Genomic DNA, 22,172 nt, shown 5'->3' with positions numbered 1-22,172 from the left:
CACGTACAGCACTCCTCCTGGGGTTTCTGGAGGCACACAGTTGGCCTGGTCTGAGACTGCTGTAATGTTGCTACTCAGCCGTCTGCTAGGAAGCACACAGGAATAGAGGCTTGTGCAGTACGCTGAGCCACATCTTGCTCAAAGTGGCATCACAGTGTATCCAGAAAGTGGGAGAGACCATTTCCAATTAGTTTTCAAACGAACTAATTATAGGATATGGATTAACTGTGTAACTTTCCATTTACAGAGAAAGATGTGACTCAGTACTTCTCTGCAAATGGAAAGTTCCACTGTTAAACAAACTCCAAGGTTCTTTGACTGAGTCTTTGATTTTTGGCTTATGGGGATTCTAAGGAAGGTTAATAAACTGAAGTTTAAATCCTTTGCACTGGAACTCAGTTTTCTTTTGGTGTTTTCAGCTTTTAAAAGGTAGGTGTAGGGAAGGGGTGTGTTTGTGTGTGTGACAGAAATATCTGAATATAGATAAAGCTGTGAGAGAAAGAAAAAAAGATGTGCTTTGTTTTGCCTTTCCAGTCAAAGCCTCAATATTTTTTTTTATCTCATTTATCACTGTCACTCATCAGCTAGTATAAGTGCCACTATGTTCAAGTGTCCTGGCTTTTTAAGTGTCTCCTCGAATCTTAATAGGGTCTGGGAACTGAGAAGCAGTGCTATATAGTTTAGGGGTGCTCCAGGGACATGCTTGGATATGCTAAGTAGTGGAGAAACATGGAGACACTTCTGTTTTTCAGTTGTTAAATGCAAAAATTACGTGGGCTGACTATTAAGGTTGCAGAGTTAGAATCACAAAGTCAGGAAATAAAAAAATGTGTCAAACAGCAGCATTCACTCAGGTACTTTGTAGTTTATACCCCTGTTTTCTTTTTGTTAAATGTGTGTCTTAATATTACAGTATAATTCTTTGTCCAACATACACCATAAAACATGAATATGGTTGAGTTCCAGTTGCTGTTGGAAACTAGCTTTTCCATTTCCTAACTTTTGTGACTCTAATTGTATGACAGATGTGAATGCAACATTAATTTTTTTGCATTTAATTTCCATGTCCTCTTTACAATTAAATGGGGGTTTGGGAGAAATGACCTATGGCTAATGATGTTAGCATTTCAATTGTCCAGATTAGGATTTGAAGTTCACAATTTATTAAGGTGAGTGTGCTGGGGGATGTGTGAGTTTACAGGGCACTGGCATTTCTGTTTACATGGTGGTAGCTGCATTTTCACAACAACGACAATAAAAGATAAAAATGTAGAGTTTTGCCATTTGTCAGGATCTCACCATTGGCCCATTTCCCACATGGAAATCATTCTAGCAGCAACAGAAGCCTCTTGGCTTATCATGCTGGGCAAGGAGACTGGCATAATGGGTATGTCACAGAGAGTGCAGGTTTTCATTTGTGGAGCTGGATGAAATATTCATAGTGAAGATTTTTTGTCAAAACTGCCTGTTCTTAGGTTTGTGAAATTCTTGTGAAACAAAAGCAATTTTACTCAAAAATTTCCAAAGATTTCAAATATTGGGTAAACTGGAACTTGGAATTAACTGCATGAGGCTCCTGTTGCTCATTGTACAATTGTGTTGGATTAGAAGTCAGATGGTAATGAGAATGCTTACCATCTCTGTTTCTGTCATGTTCTTCTCTTTATTCCTGAAAAGAGGGGAGAAATTGACTGAAAGAGATGGATTGTGTAGACCCTGAAATGCAAACTCAGAGCATGGAACCTGTCAGCAACAGGGCAGGGACCAACATGCATGATCCCTAGGATGTAAGTGTGTTCTTGTTTGTATAGTTAATAACTGGGAATTGAGACTCAGCCAAGTTTATCAGTTCAACTTTTGTTTTCATTTATTTTCTCTCGATTTTTTTCAGTAAACATTGCTTTCCCCTTCATCTAGTCCCTTAGTTCACCCTTTGGATTTCTTGTCACTGTAACAAACCTCCTGGAGCCTGCTAGCACTGCTGAGAGTGCCAGCTAGAAGAGCTCACTCGAGCAATGCAAGGCTCTCCTGTCCTGTAGGCCTGATGAACGAGTGACCCAAACTTTGACCCTGTCTCTAGAGTAGCAGTTTTGCCTCTTTTCATTCTTTTTCTCCTTCAACTTTCTTTTATTGTTGCAGACACATGGATTTTAAAAAATGCACAAAGTTGTTTTGCACAAAGATGGAAATAAGGTAACAACATCTTGGAATTGTAAATAAATAGTGGTAAATAGAAATTGCCAGATCCAAGTATAGATTTATTTATTTATTTATTTATTTATTTATTTTATCATATGACCTAAAGAAGTAGGTCCCAGTATCATGATTTTACTTGCAATGATGCTAGGTGATTTGTATAGATGAGTTAAATACGATGGGTGAACAAGACAAAAAGAAAAATGAATCTCTGTACCTTATCTCTACACATAGAGATCTGACTCCTGAATCTCAACAGCCTCTCCTTACCAATCAGTACTGCAAATATATATCCATGTGATTTAGCTTTGACTTACAATTTCCATTTTGCCTACATAACAGACAAAACTTTGTCTGCTCAACTGATGTGAAGTTCTGTTGAAATCAAGATGGATTGGACCTGACTTTCTACTGCCCTGCATTTTCTACTGCCCTCCCATCCATTTACACTAGTGGAATGGGAGTCCAAAATGGATATAAAATGTTACTAACTCTGAATGGGTAGTGTTTTACACCTACTTTACATTAGTGTGAATGATTACATAAGATAAAGCACAATGGAGAATCAGGTGCATCGTGCCTTCGATCTGTACTTTCTGAAAAGTTAAAAGCATAGAGTAAATCAAAGCTGTGGTTTTGTAATTGATGAGATTTTTCTTTACTTTTGTACAAGTTCAAAGGCCTTCTCTCAGAATTCTTCTGCATGCTATATCCCCAACTCCTTCAGTTGGCTCAAATGAGAGTTCCATGGAAAGGGTTTGCAGAAATAAAATTGAAGGATTACAAATCCCCCTCCAGAATGATGCATCTGCTGAATTGTTTTTAATGGAACTTTATATTACTTTTTTTTTTAATTTACCTACTGCTTTGGATTCAAGGCACTGGATTTTTTTAAGTAGCTACAAAGTATGCGCAGCTCTTCAGAAATGTATTAATACTTCCTTCCTTGGTTTCTGTTTGATGTTCAAATGTTTTTGCAGACTTTTTTTTCTGTGGCATTGAATGATTTGTTGAATGTTTGCTAATGAAGCACGTTAAAATATTGATAACTAATATACATATTTGGATTGCCACCATTCATGAGAATTTTAAAACTAAGGCCAAAATACTTGGACTTTCAGACAAAAGTGGACAGATAGTTCTGTGCAGATTGGTGGTTGGATATGGCCCTAAACAAATTTGTTAGGAGAATGTTACATTTGTAACAGGCTAGTAGCATTTGCCTGAAACACCACACCCTGTTAGTAGGAATTGGTCTGCTACAAAAGGTTTAAGTGGGTTTCGTTGACTCTTTGGCAGGTGACTATTACCTGACCCAGAAACAGTATATAAAGGGAACTGAGAGAGGATCTAGGGTATGGGCTGAGCAATCATGACATAGGAACCCTAGACACAGCAAGCCTTGTAGAAGTCTTAAGTTGAACTTTATCTTATTAACTTCTTTTTTAACAAAGCCAAGCCCCGGGAAGGGGGTTATTTGTTGAGTTTGCACAGTGTGGCATCTAATTGTGTTTTGGGTTATTAAGATGTTTTCTTAAATTATGCAACATAATAATACATAGCTCTTAAATAGTACTTTCCATTGATAGGTCTCAAATCACTTTACAAAAGAGGTAAGTGTATCTCCATTTTACAGATGGGGAAATTGAAACATAAAGAGATGAAATAAGTTGCCTAAGACCACCCAGCAAGCTAGTAGCAGAGCTGGGAGTAGATCCTGGGTCTCCTGAGTAGAGCCGGTCAAGAATCTTGTGATGAAATTGTTTTTCATAGGAAGATATCAATTTGTCAAAACCAGAAATGGTACAGTGTTGACAGACTTCCTCCCCAAACCTGCCTGGCTTCCTGCCAGCTTGCTTGGAGCGTTCCTGGGGACCCCAGGCTTCCAGGGTCCATGGATCTGAGGTAGCTTTGCCTTGCTTACTGCTGCAAAGTCAGGGACCACAGAGCTTCCAGGCTCCTTGCTGTGAAGCCAGCAGCCTAGAAACCCTGAGATCCCCAGCACCAGCCAGGGTTCCAGGTTCTCCACTCTGTATGGCAGGGAACTCTCCACAATCCCGCCCTGGGTTTTCTGGGATGAAGGCAGCTGGCTGCTCCATTTTGTTTTGAAAATATTGAACCAAAAGGGCAGGGGGAGGTGTCCCAAAACTAAAAATTTCAAAATTTTCTTTCTACAGGAAATTTTGAAAATTAGTTATTTATTTCCAAATACAAGCAAACACTTTTTTTTTAAAAAAAAATATCAGAACTTCTTGTGGGCTGGAAACTAAGTTTCGAACAGCTCTGGTCCTCTTTTTCAGTCCATTTTCTGTTCACTAGGTTACACTGCCATAATTTGCACAATTTCAAAACTCATAGTAGAAACCGTAATGATGGTAATAAATCATGAACAGACACAGCTGATGCACTTAGCATTCCTGTTCTGTTGCCTGAAGAGTCCTTCCTGACAGTGTCAGCTCTTCTGGGCTCACTGACTGGATTGTGGAATTGACCACACAAAAATTACAGAACCAGATAAAGTAGCTAAATGTGTAGAATTAAAAGTTGTTACATTGTGTTGTTTTTTCTGATGTCGAGCATGTCCTTCCATCCTTGATCACAAAAAAAATTGGTGTTTAGAATAGGAGAGAATGTTGTCAAAATATGGCAATTTGAAGGAATGATATTTCAGGATGTCTGGTCAAATTCAGCCCTGATGTAGTTAGGGGGAAACTCACTTAAAGTCAAAAGAGTTGTGCCAAGTGAACTGATCTGAATTGACTTGTAGATTTGAAGAACTAAAGCTAAAGACCTGAATCCAGGCTTAGATAGCTAAACAAGTTGTTTGATTTTTTTCCCCAAGGCTGCTGAACACCTAAAGTTTCTATTGATTTAATCGGTAACTGTGGGTACATGCTTAGCACCTCTGAAAACTAGATCTCAGATATTTCTGTGCTTTGGTCTCAATATAGGTGCCTAACTTTTGTCCAAAATTTTCAAAAGGATCCCGACCCAGCCCCTAAATTTGCACCTGCACCTTGTACTGACAGTTACTTGTGCATACAATTTAGTAGCTTCTATAACCCAGGGAAGTATTTTAAATACACAAATGAGGGATGCTGCATGTATATACTTGCAGCCACGTATTGAGAAATTAAAATCTTTGAAAAACTGTGGTCCTAAAATGAAACACACATGCCCCAAACTCTTTCACACTAATAAAAGAATACTAATAATGGATTGTATTTCTGTAGTGTCTTTCATATGAAGCCTCAGAGTGCTTAGCAGGTGATACCTTAACTGATATAAAATTCATCCTGATTGGGCAGTGTCTCTCCATCTCAAATGGCAGCACTGGAATAGAAAGCAATTGTATACGTCCTGCATGAGCAAGATGCCTGGGAAGCGTAGTCAGTCAGTGACAGTCCTAAGGGTTCAGTCAGTTCAGCTTCTAGATCTGTTTACCACTTGTATTGGCAAAATGCCAATAGGCCTCCAAATCTGTAGCAACCACTAGCTCTTGTTTTGCATCATGTGTATGTGTTTGTCCTGGAATCCCAGAGGGCAGATTAAAGCAGCAGCTCCTGTGACTCTCTCCAGTTGGTAGTGCCAAATATTGCCCTCTCTGCTTTCAACAGGCTTCCTCAAGCCTTTTGCCTCCCTACAGCCTCTGGCATGCTGCTGTGCTAAGTGACCCAGGGCCAGCAGGGCTCAGAGCCTATCTCTCTTCCTCCTACGTGACTTTGCCCATGTTCGGAAATATATCCTGTTTCAAGCCCTGGGGCTGCTGCCTGTATCCAGTAAATCGGCTTTCCTTGTGTACTCAGGCAGTTACTGGAGATGGCAGTAATGTGCATTTTCCTTCCACAAACCCCTCCTCCTCCTTTTCCCCATTCAATGCCTGACTGTGTTGTAATCCCTAGCTGTAGTCTTCTTGGCCCTTGGGGGCAGATGGAATGAGAACATGTTGTAAGTGTTAGTGATTTATCAGGCACAGATTGTTACCCATCTGAGCTTTCCCTCCATTCCAGCTGCCCTGCCACATAGTTAAACAGACAAGCATGTCACGGAGCTGGCACACGGACATGGCCTATATTCCCCCTCTTAAATCAGGGATTGGGATTGGGAAAAAAGTGTAGGAGCAGGGGGAAGAACTGGTCAAATCCATCACTACACAGGGTCTGCACTGAGAGGAGAGTGCATACAGGATTATAGGAAGTTATTGACAGTAGACAGTAACCACAGGAGCAAACTACACTGCGACCAGCCTGATACAAATGCCTGGGCGGATGGTTGGGACGCATGTTGCTTGGAACTAGAGAGGGGTTTAAACCAAAACTTCAGATACAAACTTTGGTGGTTTGGATCTAGAAAATGGAACAATTTTATCTTGGCTGCAGGGTGGCGTTATTATTGATCTTACATCATGTAGGAGTGACAGAATATTATGTTGCTATATGATATGAAAATTTTGAGCTTATAAAGTGTTGGTGTTATAAGAGCACCCAGAGCATGGGAAAGATGCCTGTTGGCTGACTGATTAATATCTCTGCAAATAAAATTTTAAAAAAGGACTTTCACATTAAGTAGTAAATTACTCTGCACATAAGGATGGCAGAATGTGGCCCTGAATAAATAAATAAAAAGTGAGAGCATCATGTTGACATACACCAAATCTGCCCTGTTCCCTGAAACCTCTTGGTGTTGTCCTGCACCAGTGAGGAAGAGGCCAACAGGGATAGTGCTAATGACCACAAGACTCACATTGCCACTTCTGCAATCCTTTGTTTGAACACTTTTAGCATATGCTTAGTTTTGTTATAACTGAATGTTACTAAATTGTTATGGCTACACATAAGTTATAAGTTCTTTGGGCCAAGGATCGTGATTATTTTCTCTGGAAAGCACTTGGCATTATTTGGGTGCTGTAGAAATAATTAATTTGATTTGTTATATAATTAAAAGGCTATAGTGCAATTAACTTCTTTGTTCCTCAGTTTTATTTTATATTTCTCTTCCATGTTGTTTCTTTACATTATTTGGTTCTGTTAAGTGGAACAGTAAAGAGATTCCGTTTTTCTTTTTAAATTCAGGAAAAGTGATGGCCCTCTGCCTTTGCAGAGGAAAAAAGCACGAGGGCTCAGGGCCTGATCACTTTGGGTTAAAATCCACCCCTGTGCAGAGGGCAAGCACAAAGCCCTCTTATGAGGATTTGTGTGGGCCTTTGGTGCATAGTTTTCGTGCTGGCCCTCTACACGGGGTAGATTTCCCCCTGTGTCCTATGTTCATACATTCCAAGGCCAGGAAGGACCATTGTGGTAATCTAATCTGACCTCCTCTATAACGAAGGCCTTAGAACTTCCCCCAAATCATTCCTTTTGAACTAGGGTATATCTTTTAAAATAAATCCAATCTTCATTTTAAAAACTGCCAGTGACAGAGAATCCACCATGACCCTTAGTACATTGTTCCAATAGTTAATTGTCCTCACTGTTAAAGATTTACACCTTGTTTCCAGTCTGAATTTGTCTAGCTTCAACTTCCAGTCATTGGGTTGTGTTATACCTTTGACTGCAAGATTGAAGAGTCCATTATCAAATGTGTTCTCCAAGTAGGTACTTATAGACTGTGATCAAGTCACCCTTTAACTTTCTCTTTAAGGTAAATAGCTTGAGTTCCTTTAGTCTGTCTCTATATGGCATGTTTTCTACTCCTTTAATCATTCCCAGGCCTCTTCTCTGAACCCTCTCCAATTTACCAACACCCTTCTTGAATTGTGGGTGTCAGAACTGGACATGGTATTCCTAGTGGTTGCACCCATGCCAAATACAGAGGTAAAATAACCTCTCTACTTCTCCTTGAGATTCCCCTTCTATGCATCCAAGGATTGCATAAGGGCTTTTTGGCCACAGCATTGCCCTGGGAGCTCATGCTCAGCTGACTAGCCACCATGACACCCCTCCCCAAAACTTTTTCAGAGATACTGCTTCCCTGAATAGAGTCCCCAGTGCTGTAAGTATGGCTATATTCTTTGTTTCTAAAATGTGTACATTTATATTTAGCCATATTAAAATGCATGTTGTTTGCATGTGCCCAGTTTTCCAAATGATCCAGAGCTCTCTGTATCAGTGACCTGTAGTCTTCATTATTTACCCTCCTCCAATCTTTGTGTTGTCTGCAAACTCTATCAGTGATTATTTTATGCGGATACAAATGAGAAACAGTGCAGGGCTGATCCACTGATACCTCTGCGCCCCCGTAGAAGCACACTGATTCCATCAGTTAAGCAGTTTTTAATCAATTTAATGTGTGCCATGTTAATTTCGTCATTCTAGCTTTACAATCAAAATATCCTGTTTTACCAAGTCAAAAACCTATCAGATGTTTAACTATATTACATCAACACTATTACCTTTATCAATCTTGTAATCTCATAAAAATCAAGTTAGTTTGACAGGATCTATTTTCCATAAATCTAACTTGACTGGCATTTCTAATTCTTTATTAGTGAAGTCCTGTGTCAGCTGCTCCATGCTCTAAGCTGGAATCGATGTCCAACTGACAAATCTGTCACTATCTGTTATAATGTTAAGGCTATAATACTATTTAAAAACATCCTTCTCTGCTAAGTTATTTCTAATAGTGGTGTTGAATGTTTTAAAAATTAAACTGAAATTAAAGGTGATCTGCACATCTAAAAAATCCAAAATAAATATGAGCCTCCCCCAGCCAGAGCTCTCAAATGTACAGGATTTGCATGATTGTCCATCTTTCATGCGAATCAGGGAGGCTGTTCTGGCGTACTGCCAAAGCAGGCATCATGCTATGGACAAGAGAGCTCCTCTTCATCTACATACATTGTAGCCTAGTTAAAAGTGCATTGAGCTAGAGACCATCAGTTCTAGTCTCGTCTCTATTGACTCCTGTTTATATGTCTGTACCTTCAGTCATTATGATTAAAAGCAAGGCCTCATACCTTACCCTAGAAGCCATTATAATTTCTCCATTTTACAAATAAGTGAAAGGTAGCACAAGATTACTTCAAGAAGAACTGGGAACTTAATATGGCAAACCCAAAATTTATCTGCATAGCACACTGACCTTCAGAATGAATGTGCCAAATCCACTGGCTTGGTTCTCCTGTCTCTAGCCACTGTTCTTGCTACTAGATTAAAATCCCGTTCTAGAGCCAGGAATAGAGAACCCAAGATCTGATCTCTAACACTGTACAGATGTCTAGCAAAGAATTATATAACCACTGGTAACATGTGTGTCACATCCTTCTCTAGGGGTTGTTCCAAATAAAGAATAACAGTTATTCCTTTAGATCAGGTGGTAGGGGATCTGAGTTGTATATCTGTAGGTTGGGGGGAGGATGTTACACCTACTGATGAACTATGAGTGTGTGTGTGTGGGGGGGTCCTTGTGGATGTAAATGGTGGACATCTTCTTTCTTTCTTAAAAAAAGATTTATTACATTCACACAGTGGAAAAATATTCTTAAAACTTGTTTTGATTGTTTTTAGCTATCTTTCAATTATGGCACAATGCACAACAAAACACAGGTGGTCCATGTTTAGTTCGTTGTGACAAATTTTCATTGCTTGTGTCACATGTTGCCATGTTTAGAGGTTGAGAGAGATGCCCCATAGGTCATCAGCAGAGATTAAACCAAGGATTTTCAGCACCAAATTATAGCCCTTTGCCACTTGAATTAAAAGAGCAACTGCATTTGTTGGTAGCAGTAGTAGATTCTTATTCTCTGTTGGAACAAGTCACTAGAGGCGGATACAACACATGCAACCAGGGTATTAAAGTAAGATTTTTGTTGTTGTTGAATAGATAACATAATCAGGTTATGAGGGCATTCTACCCATTTACTTCAACTGAGGTTGTGTAGGCTTACTAAGGGTAGCATTCAGCTCATTAATTGTCTGGTCCAAAACCTATTGAAGTCCGTGTGAAATCTTTACTGGGGTTTGCATAAATCCCTCAATGTTGACTTCTATACAGAAAGTTGTTTACTCGGAATGGCACAGCTGGGTATGAATGCTGTCTGCCAGCATTGTAGAGTAGCTTCTTTGGAAATCACTTTTATAAAGTATGTTACAAAACAGACTTTGAGCATATAACACATAATTACAAACAAGTTTGTATCTGGCAAATTGTTCAGAGTGAGGAAACCCACAACGTTTAGTTTGCATTATATCAAAATTAATAATAGAGCTGTTTGAGTAATATTTGTTAAATTAAGACTTCTGTGGGTAAAATATTCAACCAGGAGGTGCTGGGAGGGACGGCGAGGAGCAGGGATGGGGCACGCTTGGGGGTGGGGGGTGGGAAGAGGTAGGACGAGGCGGAGCAAGAGTGGGAAGAGGCAGGGTGAAGATGGGACCTTGGGGGAAAGGGTGGAGTGGGTGGCGGGGGCGGGAAGAGGCAGGGTAGGGTGGGGATTTGGGGGAGTGGGGACGGAGCGGGGATGGGAAGAGGCGGGGAGGGGATGGGCTTGGAGTGGAGGTGGGGGTTGAGCACTCCCCCGGGTAGAGTGGAAGTCCGCGCCTATGAGGAGGGATATTCAGATTTGGGGTTTGGGTTTATGAACTTTTCTATATTCAATTTTAACATGAAGTTTATGAAAACTACATAAAATAAGTTGTATAAGAAACAAACCTCTAGCCTTTCAATAGTCTGCCTTCAAGGAATGCTGTTAAATCATGCTTCTAGAGCATTCGTAACAAAACAGTCTGCAATCATGGTACATGAACTCTGACTGCGCCATCTAACCATTTGCTGCTTCTGTTAAACGTGACCTGCAGAAAAATTGGACTTATGCTATATTTTGTTTCTTTATGATAGATTTAAAAAAAATACCCATTATGTGAAATACATTAGAAATGCAGGTATCTGTCTTGGCTATAAGGTTCTATGCTGAATGATATCACATGACTGGTGATAGCACAAGAGATAACAGATAAGCTGAGTTGGCTCACAGAATTCTCATTAAAGTCAAGGACTACACAACAGCTTTTTATTGTAATACAACATCACTGATGACGTTTCATTTCATTATAAATTCAAAACTCATTAAAGGAAACATGTTTTGTGACATTCCTCACAGTGTGTGTATAAATCCAGGGCCAGAATCTGGAAACCACCCCAGGTTATATGAGTTCCCACAATCTAGACCATGAACATCTCCTCTTCTTCGGGCATCACATCATTCACTATAATCTGCTGTCAGGTGTCAGGGTGCATGGGGGAGCACACATAACATTCAAATACCACTGTTTATTTACCTCTGCTAGGAAATAATTAACCATTATCAATCCCATTTTTGCTCAACTCACATATTGCATCATACAAATATCAGAAAACAGCCTAATGAACTATGAGTGTATGTGGGGCAGTCCCTGTGGGTGTAACTCTGGACCGTCTTCTGTCTGCTGAATAACCTGAATAGCCCCAATATCCTTCCTTCCCTCTCCCTCACAATCTTTCTGCTGTCGTCCCCCTCCCAGTTCTGTCCTCCTCTTTCTCCCCTGCGGTTTTCCTTCTTCCCACTCCATCCCTTTCTTTTATTTACTGTTTTCGCCTGCCAGTTCCCTCCCCCGCACTGTATAATATTTCTATGATGCAATATGTGAATTTAGCAATGAAATAAAATAAAAGCAATAGAACTAACAAGCTGTGTGCCAGGTCACTCTGATCCCTTTGCCTTTCACCCACCCTTTTGTTTGTTTTTTCTCTTTTTAGATTGTAAAATCCAAAAAAGGCTTTCAAGCATGCCTCTTTGGTGCCTCTTTAGCTTGCTTTGTGTTTGTGTGGCGCCTAGCAAGTGGGGGTCCCAATCCCAGCTGAAGCCTTTGGAACCTATTGCAATATTCATAGTAATGGTCAAGCAGTAAGAAGAGGTTGGCAGAGAGAGAGATAGAGGTTGACAATGAACACGCAAACAACTGAGAAGCAGAGCACACAATGTCTGAATTTACCCTTTGTTACACCCTGTCGATTTAGAGTGGCACAGGTATAACTGAGGGCAAATTTGGCAGACTAATTTTTAGCAATACAGAAGAGAACACAAAAACTACAGGCCAAGTATAGTCACTTTGACATTGACATTCTGGGGTTATTACATTTTCTCCAGTGTGAAATTACCTTTCTAACTGTAAATGAGTTACATTCTACTTTCATCAGGAACCATAACATTCAAAAACCCGTAGGAGAACACTTCAGTCTCCCTGGTCACTCAATAACAGACCTGAAAGTGGCAATTCGTCAACAAAAAAACTTCAAAACCAGACTCCAACGTGAAACTGCAGAACTGGAATTAATTTGCAAACTGGACACCATCACATTAGGCCTGAATAAAGACTGGGAGTGGTTGGGTCATTACAAAACCTAAACCTAATTTCCCCAATACTAATTTCCCCCTACTGTTACTCACACCTTCTTGTCAACTGTCTTTAATGGGCCACTCTCATTACCACTTCAAAAGTTATTTTTCCTCCCTTGGTATCCTGTTGTTAATCGATTGACTCATTAGACTGACCTCACACTTGGTAATTCAACTCACATCTTTTCATGTATTTATACCTGCTCCTGTGTTTTCCACTCCATGCATCTGATGAAGTGGGTTCTAGCCCACGAAAGCTTATGCCCAAATAAATTTGTTAGTCTCTAAGGTGCCACAAGGACTCCTCAATGTTTTTGCTGATACAGACTAACACGGCTACCACTCTGAAACCTATAAACAAATACATTCGTAATGAAATATGACACCGTAGAGAATCCTGCCTGCGTTGGATTTTTATTACACTTGAAACTCAGCACAGGTTCATTGAAAGCTTTCCTAAATTTGTGATTCTTCTGAGCAAATTTGGGTCCAATTTTAAATGAATCTGGGACCATTTATAGTTTTACATCAAAATCAGGTGCAATTCTTGGCTTTGCCTGATTGCAACAAGACACTGTTTCACCTGAGTTTGGCTTTGAAACATGTAGGGGTTTTTTTAACCAAAATCTCAATTATCAAAATGTAATTATGGACGAATGAATTGATGTCACCTCGGGACAGGATGCAGAGTTTAAGTTTCTTGACACCTTAAATGACTGCTTCTTGGAGCAGCTGGTCCTGGAACCCAGCAGAGGAGAGGCAATTCTTGATTTATTCCTAAGTGGAGCACAGGATCTGGTCCAAGAGGTGATATAGCTGGACTGCTTGGTAATAGGGACCATAATATAATTACATTTAATATCCCTGGGGCAGGAAAAACACCACAGTGGCCCAACACTGTGGCATTTAATTTCAGAAAGGGGAACTACACAAAAATGAGGAGGTTAGTTAAGCAGAAATTAAAGGGTACAGTGCCAAAAGTGAAATCTCTGCAAGCTGCGTGGAAACTTTTTAAAGACACCATAATCTAGGCTCAACTTAAATGTATACCCCAAATTAAAAAAACATAGTAAGAGAACCAAAAAAGAGCCACCGTGGCTAAACAACAAAGTAAAAGAAGCAGTGAGAGGCAAAAAGGCATCCTTTAAAAGGTGGAAGTTAAATCCTAGCGAGAAAAATAGAAAGGAGAATAAACACTGGCAAATGAAGTGTAAAAATACAATTAGGAAGGCCCAAAAAGAATTTGAGGAACAGTTAGCCAAAGGTTCAAAAAGTAATAGCAATTTTTTTTAAGTACATCAGAAGCAGGAAGCCTGCTAAACCATCAGTGGGGCCACTAGACGATCCAGGTGCTAAAGGAGCACTCAAGGATGATAAGGCCATTGCGGAGAAAGTAAATGAATTCTTTGCATCGGTCTTCACGGCTGAGGATGTGAGGGAGATTCCCAAACCTGAGCCATTCTTTTTAGGTGACAGATCTGAGGAACTGTCCCAGATTGAGGTATCATTAGAGGAGGTTTTGGAACAAATTGATAAATTAAACAACAATAAGTCACCAGAACCAGATGGTATTCACCCAAGAGTTCTGAAGGAACTCAAATGTGAAATTGCAGAACTATAAACTGTAATCTGTAACCTATCATTTAAATCAGCTTCTTGTACCAGATGACTGGAGGATAGCTAATTTGACACCATTTTTTAAAAAGGGCTCCAGAGGTGATCCTGGCAATTACAGGCCTGTAAGCCTCACTTCACTACCGGGCAAACTGGTTGAAACTATAGTAAAGAACAATATTGTCAGACATATAGATGAACGTAATTTGTTGAGGAAGAGTCAACATGGTTTTAGTAAAGGGAAATCATGCTTCACCAATCTACTAAAATTCTTTAAGGGGGTCAACAAGCATGTGGACCAAGGGGATCCAGTGGATATAGTGTACTTAGATTTTCAGAAAGCCTTTGACAAGGACCTTCACCAAAGGCTCTTACACAAAGTAAGCTGTCATGGGATAAGAAGGAAGGCGCTCTCATGGATTGGTAACTGGTTAAAAGATAGGAAACAAAGATAGGTATAAATGGTCAGTTTTCAGAAGGGAGATAGGTAAATAGTGGTGTCCCCCAGGGGTTTGTTCTGGGACTAGTCCTATTCAACATATTCATAAATGATCTGGAAAAGGGGGTAAACAGTGAGGTGGCAAAATTTGTAGATGATACAAAATTACGAAAGATAGTTAAGACCCAGGCAGACTGCAAAGAACTACAAAAGGATCTCTGAAAACTGGGTGACTAGGCAACAAAATGGCAGATGAAATTTAATGTTGATAAATGCAAAGTAATGCACATTGGAAAGCATAATCCCAACTATACATATAAAATGATGGGGTCTAAATTAGCTTACTACTCAAGAAAGAGATCTTGGAGTCCTGGTGGATAGTTCTCTGAAAACATCATCTCAATGTGCAGCGGCACTCAAAAAAGCAAACAGAACGCTGGAAATAATTAAGAAAGGGATAGATAATAAGACAGAAAATATCATGTTGCCTCTATATAAATCCATGGTATGCCCATATCTTGAATACTATGTGCAGATGTGGTCGCCATCGGCACCAACTTTTCCCAGCGCCGGTGGGTGCTCACCCCTGCCCCACCCCTGCCCCGCCCCCATTCCAACCCCTTCCCCAAAGTCCCTGCCCCAACTCTGCCACCTCCCAGCCCCTATTGGACTCCTTCCCCAAATCCCCGTCCCAGCCCCTCCTCTTCCCCTGAGCGCGCCTCATTGCCCCTCATCTCCCCTCCCTCCCAGCACTTGCTACCACGAAACACAAGTACTGGGAGCTAGGTGGAGAAGCGGGACGCGGCGTGCTCACGGGAGGAGGCAGAGGCAGAGCGGAGGTGGAGGCGAGCTGGGGTGGGGCAGGTAGCTGCCAGTGAGTGCAGAGCACCCACCAATTTTTCCCCGTGGGTGCTCCAGCCCTGGAGCACCCACGGAGTCGGCGCCTATGGTGGATGCCGCATCTCAAAAAATATATATTGGAATTGGAAAAAGTTCAGAAAAGGACAACAAAAATGATTGGGGTATGGAAAGGCTTCCGTATGAGGCGAGATTAATAAGACTGGGACTTTTCAGCTTGGAAAAGAGACATCTAAGGAGAGGTCTATAAAATCATGACTGGTGTAGAGAAAGTAGATAAGGAAGTTTTGTTTACTACTTCTCATAACACAAAAACTAGGGGTTACCAAATGAAATTAATAGGCAGCAGGTTTAGAACAAATAAAAGGAAGTATTTCTTCACACAATGCACAGTCAACCTGTGGAACACCTTGCCAGAGGATGTTGTGAAGGCCAAGACCATAACGGGGTTCAAAAAAGAACTAGATAAATACATAGAGGATAGGTCCATCAATGGCTATTAGCCAGGATGAGCAGGGATGGTATCCCTAGCCTCTGTTTGCCAGAAGCTGGGAATGAGCGACAGGGGATGGATCACTTGATGATTACCTGTTCTGTTCATTCCCTCTGTGGTACCTGGCACTGGCCACTCTTGGAAGACAGGATACTGGGCTAGATGGACCTTTGGTCTGACCAAGTAGGGCTGTCTTTATGATGTGGTTTGGAACTGAAGAAAGTGTTTTCCCAAACTAGTAATGGGCCCAATCCACAAAGTTCATAGCTGGATTTGTATCTAGAGCCCCAAACTTTTCCGATGCTTTGGGATGCTTGGATTCAAGATTTCCCATCTCTAGTACCAACACTGGTAAAGAAAATCCCTCACACTGCACCCAGCTCTAAGAATGGACACTTTTATTTTACTTGGCCAAATTTAGTATTTGTATATTAGTACATTGTAAACCCCAGTTCAAATAATTATGTAAATAATCATTGCATACATTGGGGAAGACTGTTTATAAAGCAACTGAAATGTGCAGAGCAAGAGCTGAACTGACACTGAGGGAGGAACAGAATGTTCAGAATCATAAGGGATGACCTCATAAAAGTTTAGAAGCTCTGCATGACCTCAGCTGCCCTGCACAACCTTAGTTGATTTCAGAATTCAGAATGATATTACTCTTTCTTCTTAGAGACTATAGTAGTTTCCTATAACCATTTTTTCAAAAGAAGACACTAATGTTGGGTGTCCAGTTTGAGACACCATCCTTAGGCCTAATTTTCAGAAGTACTGAGCACCCACATCTCCATTTGACATCATTAGGAGCTGATGTCTCAGATTGAACATCCTGACAACTAAGGCACACAAAAACTAACTAGTTCAATCAATCTTATAATCTGAACTGCTAACATTGAGCTAAAGGTAAATAATAATCCCTCACTCTCACAAAGTGTTTTTCATCAATAGATCTACAAGCATTTTACAAAGGTCAGTATCATTATTCTCATTTTACAGATGGGGAAAATGAGGCACAGAGAGGTGAAGTGACTTGTCCAAGGTTACACAGCAGACCAGTGGCAGAGCTAGGAAAAGAATGCAAGTCCCAGTCAGTGCTCTGTCCAGTAGGCCACACTGCCTTCACTGTTGAACTGTGACTGTATTGCTATTAAGTGAGGTTTTCAATTGAGCTAAATTAGAAAAACTCTCCTATGAAGAGAGATTGAAAAGGTCAGAATTGTTTACCATAGAGAGGACATGGCAAAAGTATACAAAATAATGAATGGTATAATAGGTAAGGTAGATTAGGAGCTTCTGTTTCCCCTGTCTCATAACAGAAACAAGGGGACATTCGAGGAAACTGAGAAGTGGCAGATCCAAACTGCTAAAAAGAAACACTTTATCATATAACTCATAATTAGATTGTGGACCTTGTTGCAACAGGATGTCACTGAGGCTGAGAATGTAGCAAGGGTCAAAGAAGGATTGAACATTTATATGTATAACAAGAATATCCAGTAATAATGGTTAATGTTAACAAAAAAAGTACTGGAAATCTCATGTTTCAGATTCTAGCTATTAGGGATTCGGACAAAACCTTTGTGTGTATGTGGGGAGGGGGAAGGGCAGATTACCCCACATTTACCTGCTGTTTGTTTTCTTGCACCTTCCTCTGAAGCATCTGGTGCTGGCCACTGTCAGAGACAGGGCACTGGACTAACTGGACCATGGATCTGAGCCAGTCTAGCAATTTCTGTGTTTCTGTGGTCTCTTACAAATGGACAAGGTTAAAAAAAAAGAGAGATGGGAAGTAAGTTAGTGTGCAGTGAGGTTACTCCATGCCACATGGGAAGTATACAGGGTATTGACCCCAATACAGATCATCAGCAGGACCTTCCGTACTAAACCACAGACCTCTACCACTGGCACTAAAAGAGTAACTCTCTTAGTTAGCAGTTGTTATTCTTTATGTGATCTAGCCACTAGCAGGGGACACAACCCAGACTTTACAAATGTGTTGCATAGTGTATTTTGAAGGAGCAGGCCATTGGTGCATTTTTATGGTGATCATTTGAATGCCCTGGCACACATTATTCAAGCATGGGAATAATCACAACTCTTGGTTGTTTTACATGTTTCCTTTACTTTCCCTTTATAAGTAAGTATATATTGAAAAAACAAATAAGGAATTCTATGCCAAGAGCTATCCAAAGAGATGGTTGCTAACCAAAATGCACAAGTTCTGCAGGCACATTAAAGAGAAAATATGTCCTCCTAGTGATTAAAACATCAGTTAAGAAGTGCATACTTATGGATTTAAGGAGTTCAGCATAAAATCATAAATACTATTTTTATGATTTATATTTTTCAGAGCCCACTACACATCAAATTCTGTTCTACCCCAGGTCCCCAGTGCTACAGTGACTTCTTGTGCCCTTGTTGCCAAGAAGGCTAATGCATTTTGGACTGTATAAGTAGGAGCATTGCCAGCAGATTGAGGGACGTGATCATTCCCCTCTATTCAGCATTGGTGAGGCCTCATCTGGAGTACTGTGTCCAGTTTTGGGCCCCACGCTACAAGAAGGATGTGGAAAAATTGGAAAGAGTCCAGGGAAAGGCAACAAAAATTATTAGCGGGCTGGAGCACATGACTTATGAGGAGAGGCTGAGGGAACTGGGTTTATTTAGTCTGCAGAAGAGAAGAATGAGGGGGGATTTGATAGCTTCTTTCAACTACCTGAAAGGGGGTTCCAAAGAGGATGGATCTAGACTGTTCTCAGTAGTAGCAGATGACAGAACAAGGAATAATGGTCTCAAGTTGCAGTGGGGGAGGTTTAGGTTGGATATTAGGAAAAACTTTTTCACTAGGAGGGTGGTGAAGCACTGGAAGGGGTTACCTAGGGAGGTGGTGGAATCTCCTTCCTTAGAGGTTTTTAAGGTCAGGCTTGACAAAGCCCCGGCTGGGATGATTTAGTAGGGGATTGGTCCTGCTTTGAGCAGGGGGTTGGACTAGATGACCTCCTGAGGTCCCTTCCAACCCTGATATTCTATGATTCTGTGACTCCATGTGAGGCATAGAAGATTTCAAACTGATGCATATTCCAGGGAGGAAGAACTTTTCTAATTTAATTTCTTAGTCTGCTCTCTTCTTGACACTGCCCCTTTAAAATGTCCTCTTCTGCACTCCACATCAGTCGCAAGTTAAATCATGCCTGAGATTACCACATATCCTGCTTGGTGGTGGTGCTTATTCTTCAGAGAGAGATTGCTGAGACTATTCAGCTCTGTGCAGCACAGAGGTGCCCATGAAATTAAAGACTGTATAGGCAGCTGTGCTTTTTACTGTTTGCTACTTTTACTGTGCAGTTTTCACAGCTTGTTTACTGTGGTTTATTACTGCTTCAGGAGTCCAGTGTTAGTCTGTACTGTCCTTGCAGAACTCAAACTCACCTGTCAGTATTGTAGAAACACCTAATTGGTTAGACATTTCTATGTGTGCTTATACATAAGGGAGGGTTCCTAGATGACATAAGAAAGAATTAACTGAGATCCCATGTTTATCCAAATGTTTAGCTGTCTCTCTGTCTGGTGACATTGTAAATTGGTTCTTCTGACTGCCATAAATTCCTGCTTTGACCATAATATTATATACTATCACAGACCACTCAGATATATGCCATAAAAAGCAACTCTCTTTGTCTTTAGCTGACAGTTCTTTGTTCTAGTGAATAGGATAGATAGCATCTTTGTGCCATAAAAGCTAACCTTCTGTCTTACTTTAATCTTAGTGAGGAGGTGAAATACCTCTAGGATTCATTGTTTTATCATTATAAGATAGGTCGTGATCCCCTCTAATGTGGCTGCACTGTGAGAAAAGGGAATAATACACAACTTGTGTAAGAGCCACCTAGAAAAGTAGTCCCTAGGTTTGTGGGAGCACACAAGCTAATATTTTGTAAGCAAAAGGGCCAAATCTTGCAGCCTTTGCTGACCGTAGTAGTCATTAGTCACAGAAGTAGTTTCTTTGGGCCATTCAGTGGTGATATGTAGCATGGTGTAAGTCAGACTCTCTTATACTTGGTTAGATTCCCTGAGACATACTTACAACCATTTATCAATGTGTAAGGGAATCCAAGTTAGTGTAACTTACATCTTTTGCAGGCTGTTTGGAGTGTAGGTTCGAGCAGTGTGTGGCTATTTTAACTTTCACATTCTTATATTCTCCTGTTAGTTACTTGCCTGCTGCATTCCTTTCTTCTGGCCCCTTAGCAGGCATATTACATCAGTTTAGATTCCGTTACATTCAGAGGGTCAAAGTTAGACTCAGTGGGACAAGTTCTGAGGTGATGTGAGGGAAGGTGTAAATTACACCTTTGTAAGTGGGTGTGAAACTAAGTAAGTGTGAGCACCAGGGGGTCTTGGTGTAACATACATGTTGTAGGGGCTGGAAGGAGGTATGAATTACACAAGTGAGGCTCTTAATAGACTTCTTTAGACTCTCCTTTGTAGTTCGCCATTTTAATAGGACTACCTGCATGAGTAAAAATACTTGCATGAGTAAGAGTTGCAGGATTATGCCCATAATGATTCTGCATATCTTCAAGTTTTTATAACATGCATGCTATTCTTTATAATTTTCTAAAAATTACTGAAAAGGAAGAATAATATAATTGGAGATGTATTCCTGATTTAGATTGGGACTATGCACTTTCCTTACTCAGCTGAGCAAAGTTGAGAAGAATGTTGATATATTCCCCTAATTGAAGGAAGAACACTGTTTTTGTTTCCTTTTATAAAAGAACACCCACTAGAAACCTTTGCAATCGTACAACATGCAAATCATGCAGTTTTCTCTATGTTCTGCTTGGAACTGCATTTCTTTTGATGAATGGCAGATATATAAACTTTCATCAAATCTCTCTTTCACACACACTTACCCTCACACACCTAGTGTTAATTGCTAATTTGCTCTACTGTTGTCAGTAAAACGAGGTAATCAGGGTTTATGTATGAAGCTGTTCTGCCTCTGAGGTTCCAATGACTAGAAAAACACAGAATCTTTTGAAACCATTCTCTATCCCCTTTTTGGTAAGTGCTATGCAATGTGACTTTAGCGTCATTCACTGCCCACCCCATTATGTTAATCTTTCTGGCTTTACATAATCTCCCAAAGACCAGCCTGTGCTAGGAACTCTACACTTAGCTGTCAGAGACAGTAACACAAGAGCGTGCTCAGTAAAGGCTTGCTTTATTTGATCTACAACATTTTGTGCAGGAGCAATGTTCTTTGAATCTGGTGTAACTGCTTTAACAAGGTGTTACTTTTGAGTTTCTGCATTAGAAGCTCATGTCAACAGTAAAATGCAAAGCAGGAATTGGTAGCAGTTACACAGCTATTTGGAAAACATAGTTTCTATGCAGGATTTTAAACTACTGAAATTAGGTTTGGGGTTTTTTTATCTTCAAAAGAAGAGCTAGTAAGACTAAAACACAAGTTCTGGGCCAGATAAACTGAAGCTTACTGTATTTTTTTTTTAAACTGTAAGGACCGTAAGTATGAGACACCAAGAAGTTCCTGCTAGTGAAGCAAATGCATTATATACAGGGATAGGACCTTCATGTACAGGTAACAATATTACAGTCAGCTCTGTGCATCACATGAAGGACAAACCTTACCTCACCAAAAGAAGAGGATGTCCCAGTGATACTTGGACCGTGAACCAAGCTACTGGTACCAGTACTCATGTGCATAAACAAACCATCAGCAATCAGTTCCCCAGCTTGGTTAACAGCGAATTAAACTGCAGCGATGAATGCTACACAGGTAGGTTTTGTATGACTAATGTTTTGTATATGTGTGCTCCCACAGCAAACATATTTTTGATGAATGGGATAGTTGTAGGCATAAAGGCTAAACTCTGTTCTTAGTTATATGCATGCTGTCCCAGCAATATTAATGGGGTTGCAAAGGTGTAAATGAAGACTGAATTTGGTCTGAAATGCTTTTCATCCTAAACTTTTAAAATTATGATTCTACCTGCAGGGATCTGTGGTTTGTGCTTCCTGCTGAGTTAAAAAAGACTGCATGTTCAAGTGTTGCATTTTGAAATCCCAGAGGTGTCCCGGGTCTAGATTTTGCTATACATTTTAATTCCAGTTAGTCTCTTTGTTCCGAAGGATGCTGAGTTCTGTGTCATTGAAACTTTTGCGGCTTTCAG

The 22,172-nt window shown here is 40.4% G+C and overlaps 1 protein-coding gene across 1 annotated transcript in view; it reads left to right on the top strand.

The window, feature by feature from the left end:
• Nucleotides 1-340: 340 nt before the first annotated feature.
• The window catches only part of RANBP3L (RAN binding protein 3 like), a 76,348-nt gene continuing 54,516 nt past the window's right edge, over nucleotides 341-22,172 (top strand). Inside the window, exons 1-2 of the mRNA XM_077816247.1 lie at nucleotides 341-429; nucleotides 21,501-21,778. Coding sequence (XP_077672373.1) covers nucleotides 341-429; nucleotides 21,501-21,778 — 367 coding nt within the window. The remainder of the gene's footprint in view (nucleotides 430-21,500; nucleotides 21,779-22,172) is intronic.

Source organism: Eretmochelys imbricata, chromosome 5 (genome assembly GCF_965152235.1).
Source record: "Eretmochelys imbricata isolate rEreImb1 chromosome 5, rEreImb1.hap1, whole genome shotgun sequence".
Lineage (NCBI taxonomy): Eukaryota > Metazoa > Chordata > Testudines > Cheloniidae > Eretmochelys > Eretmochelys imbricata.
Note: the sequence above shows the minus strand (reverse complement) of the source record. Positions and strands in the feature narration are given on the sequence as shown.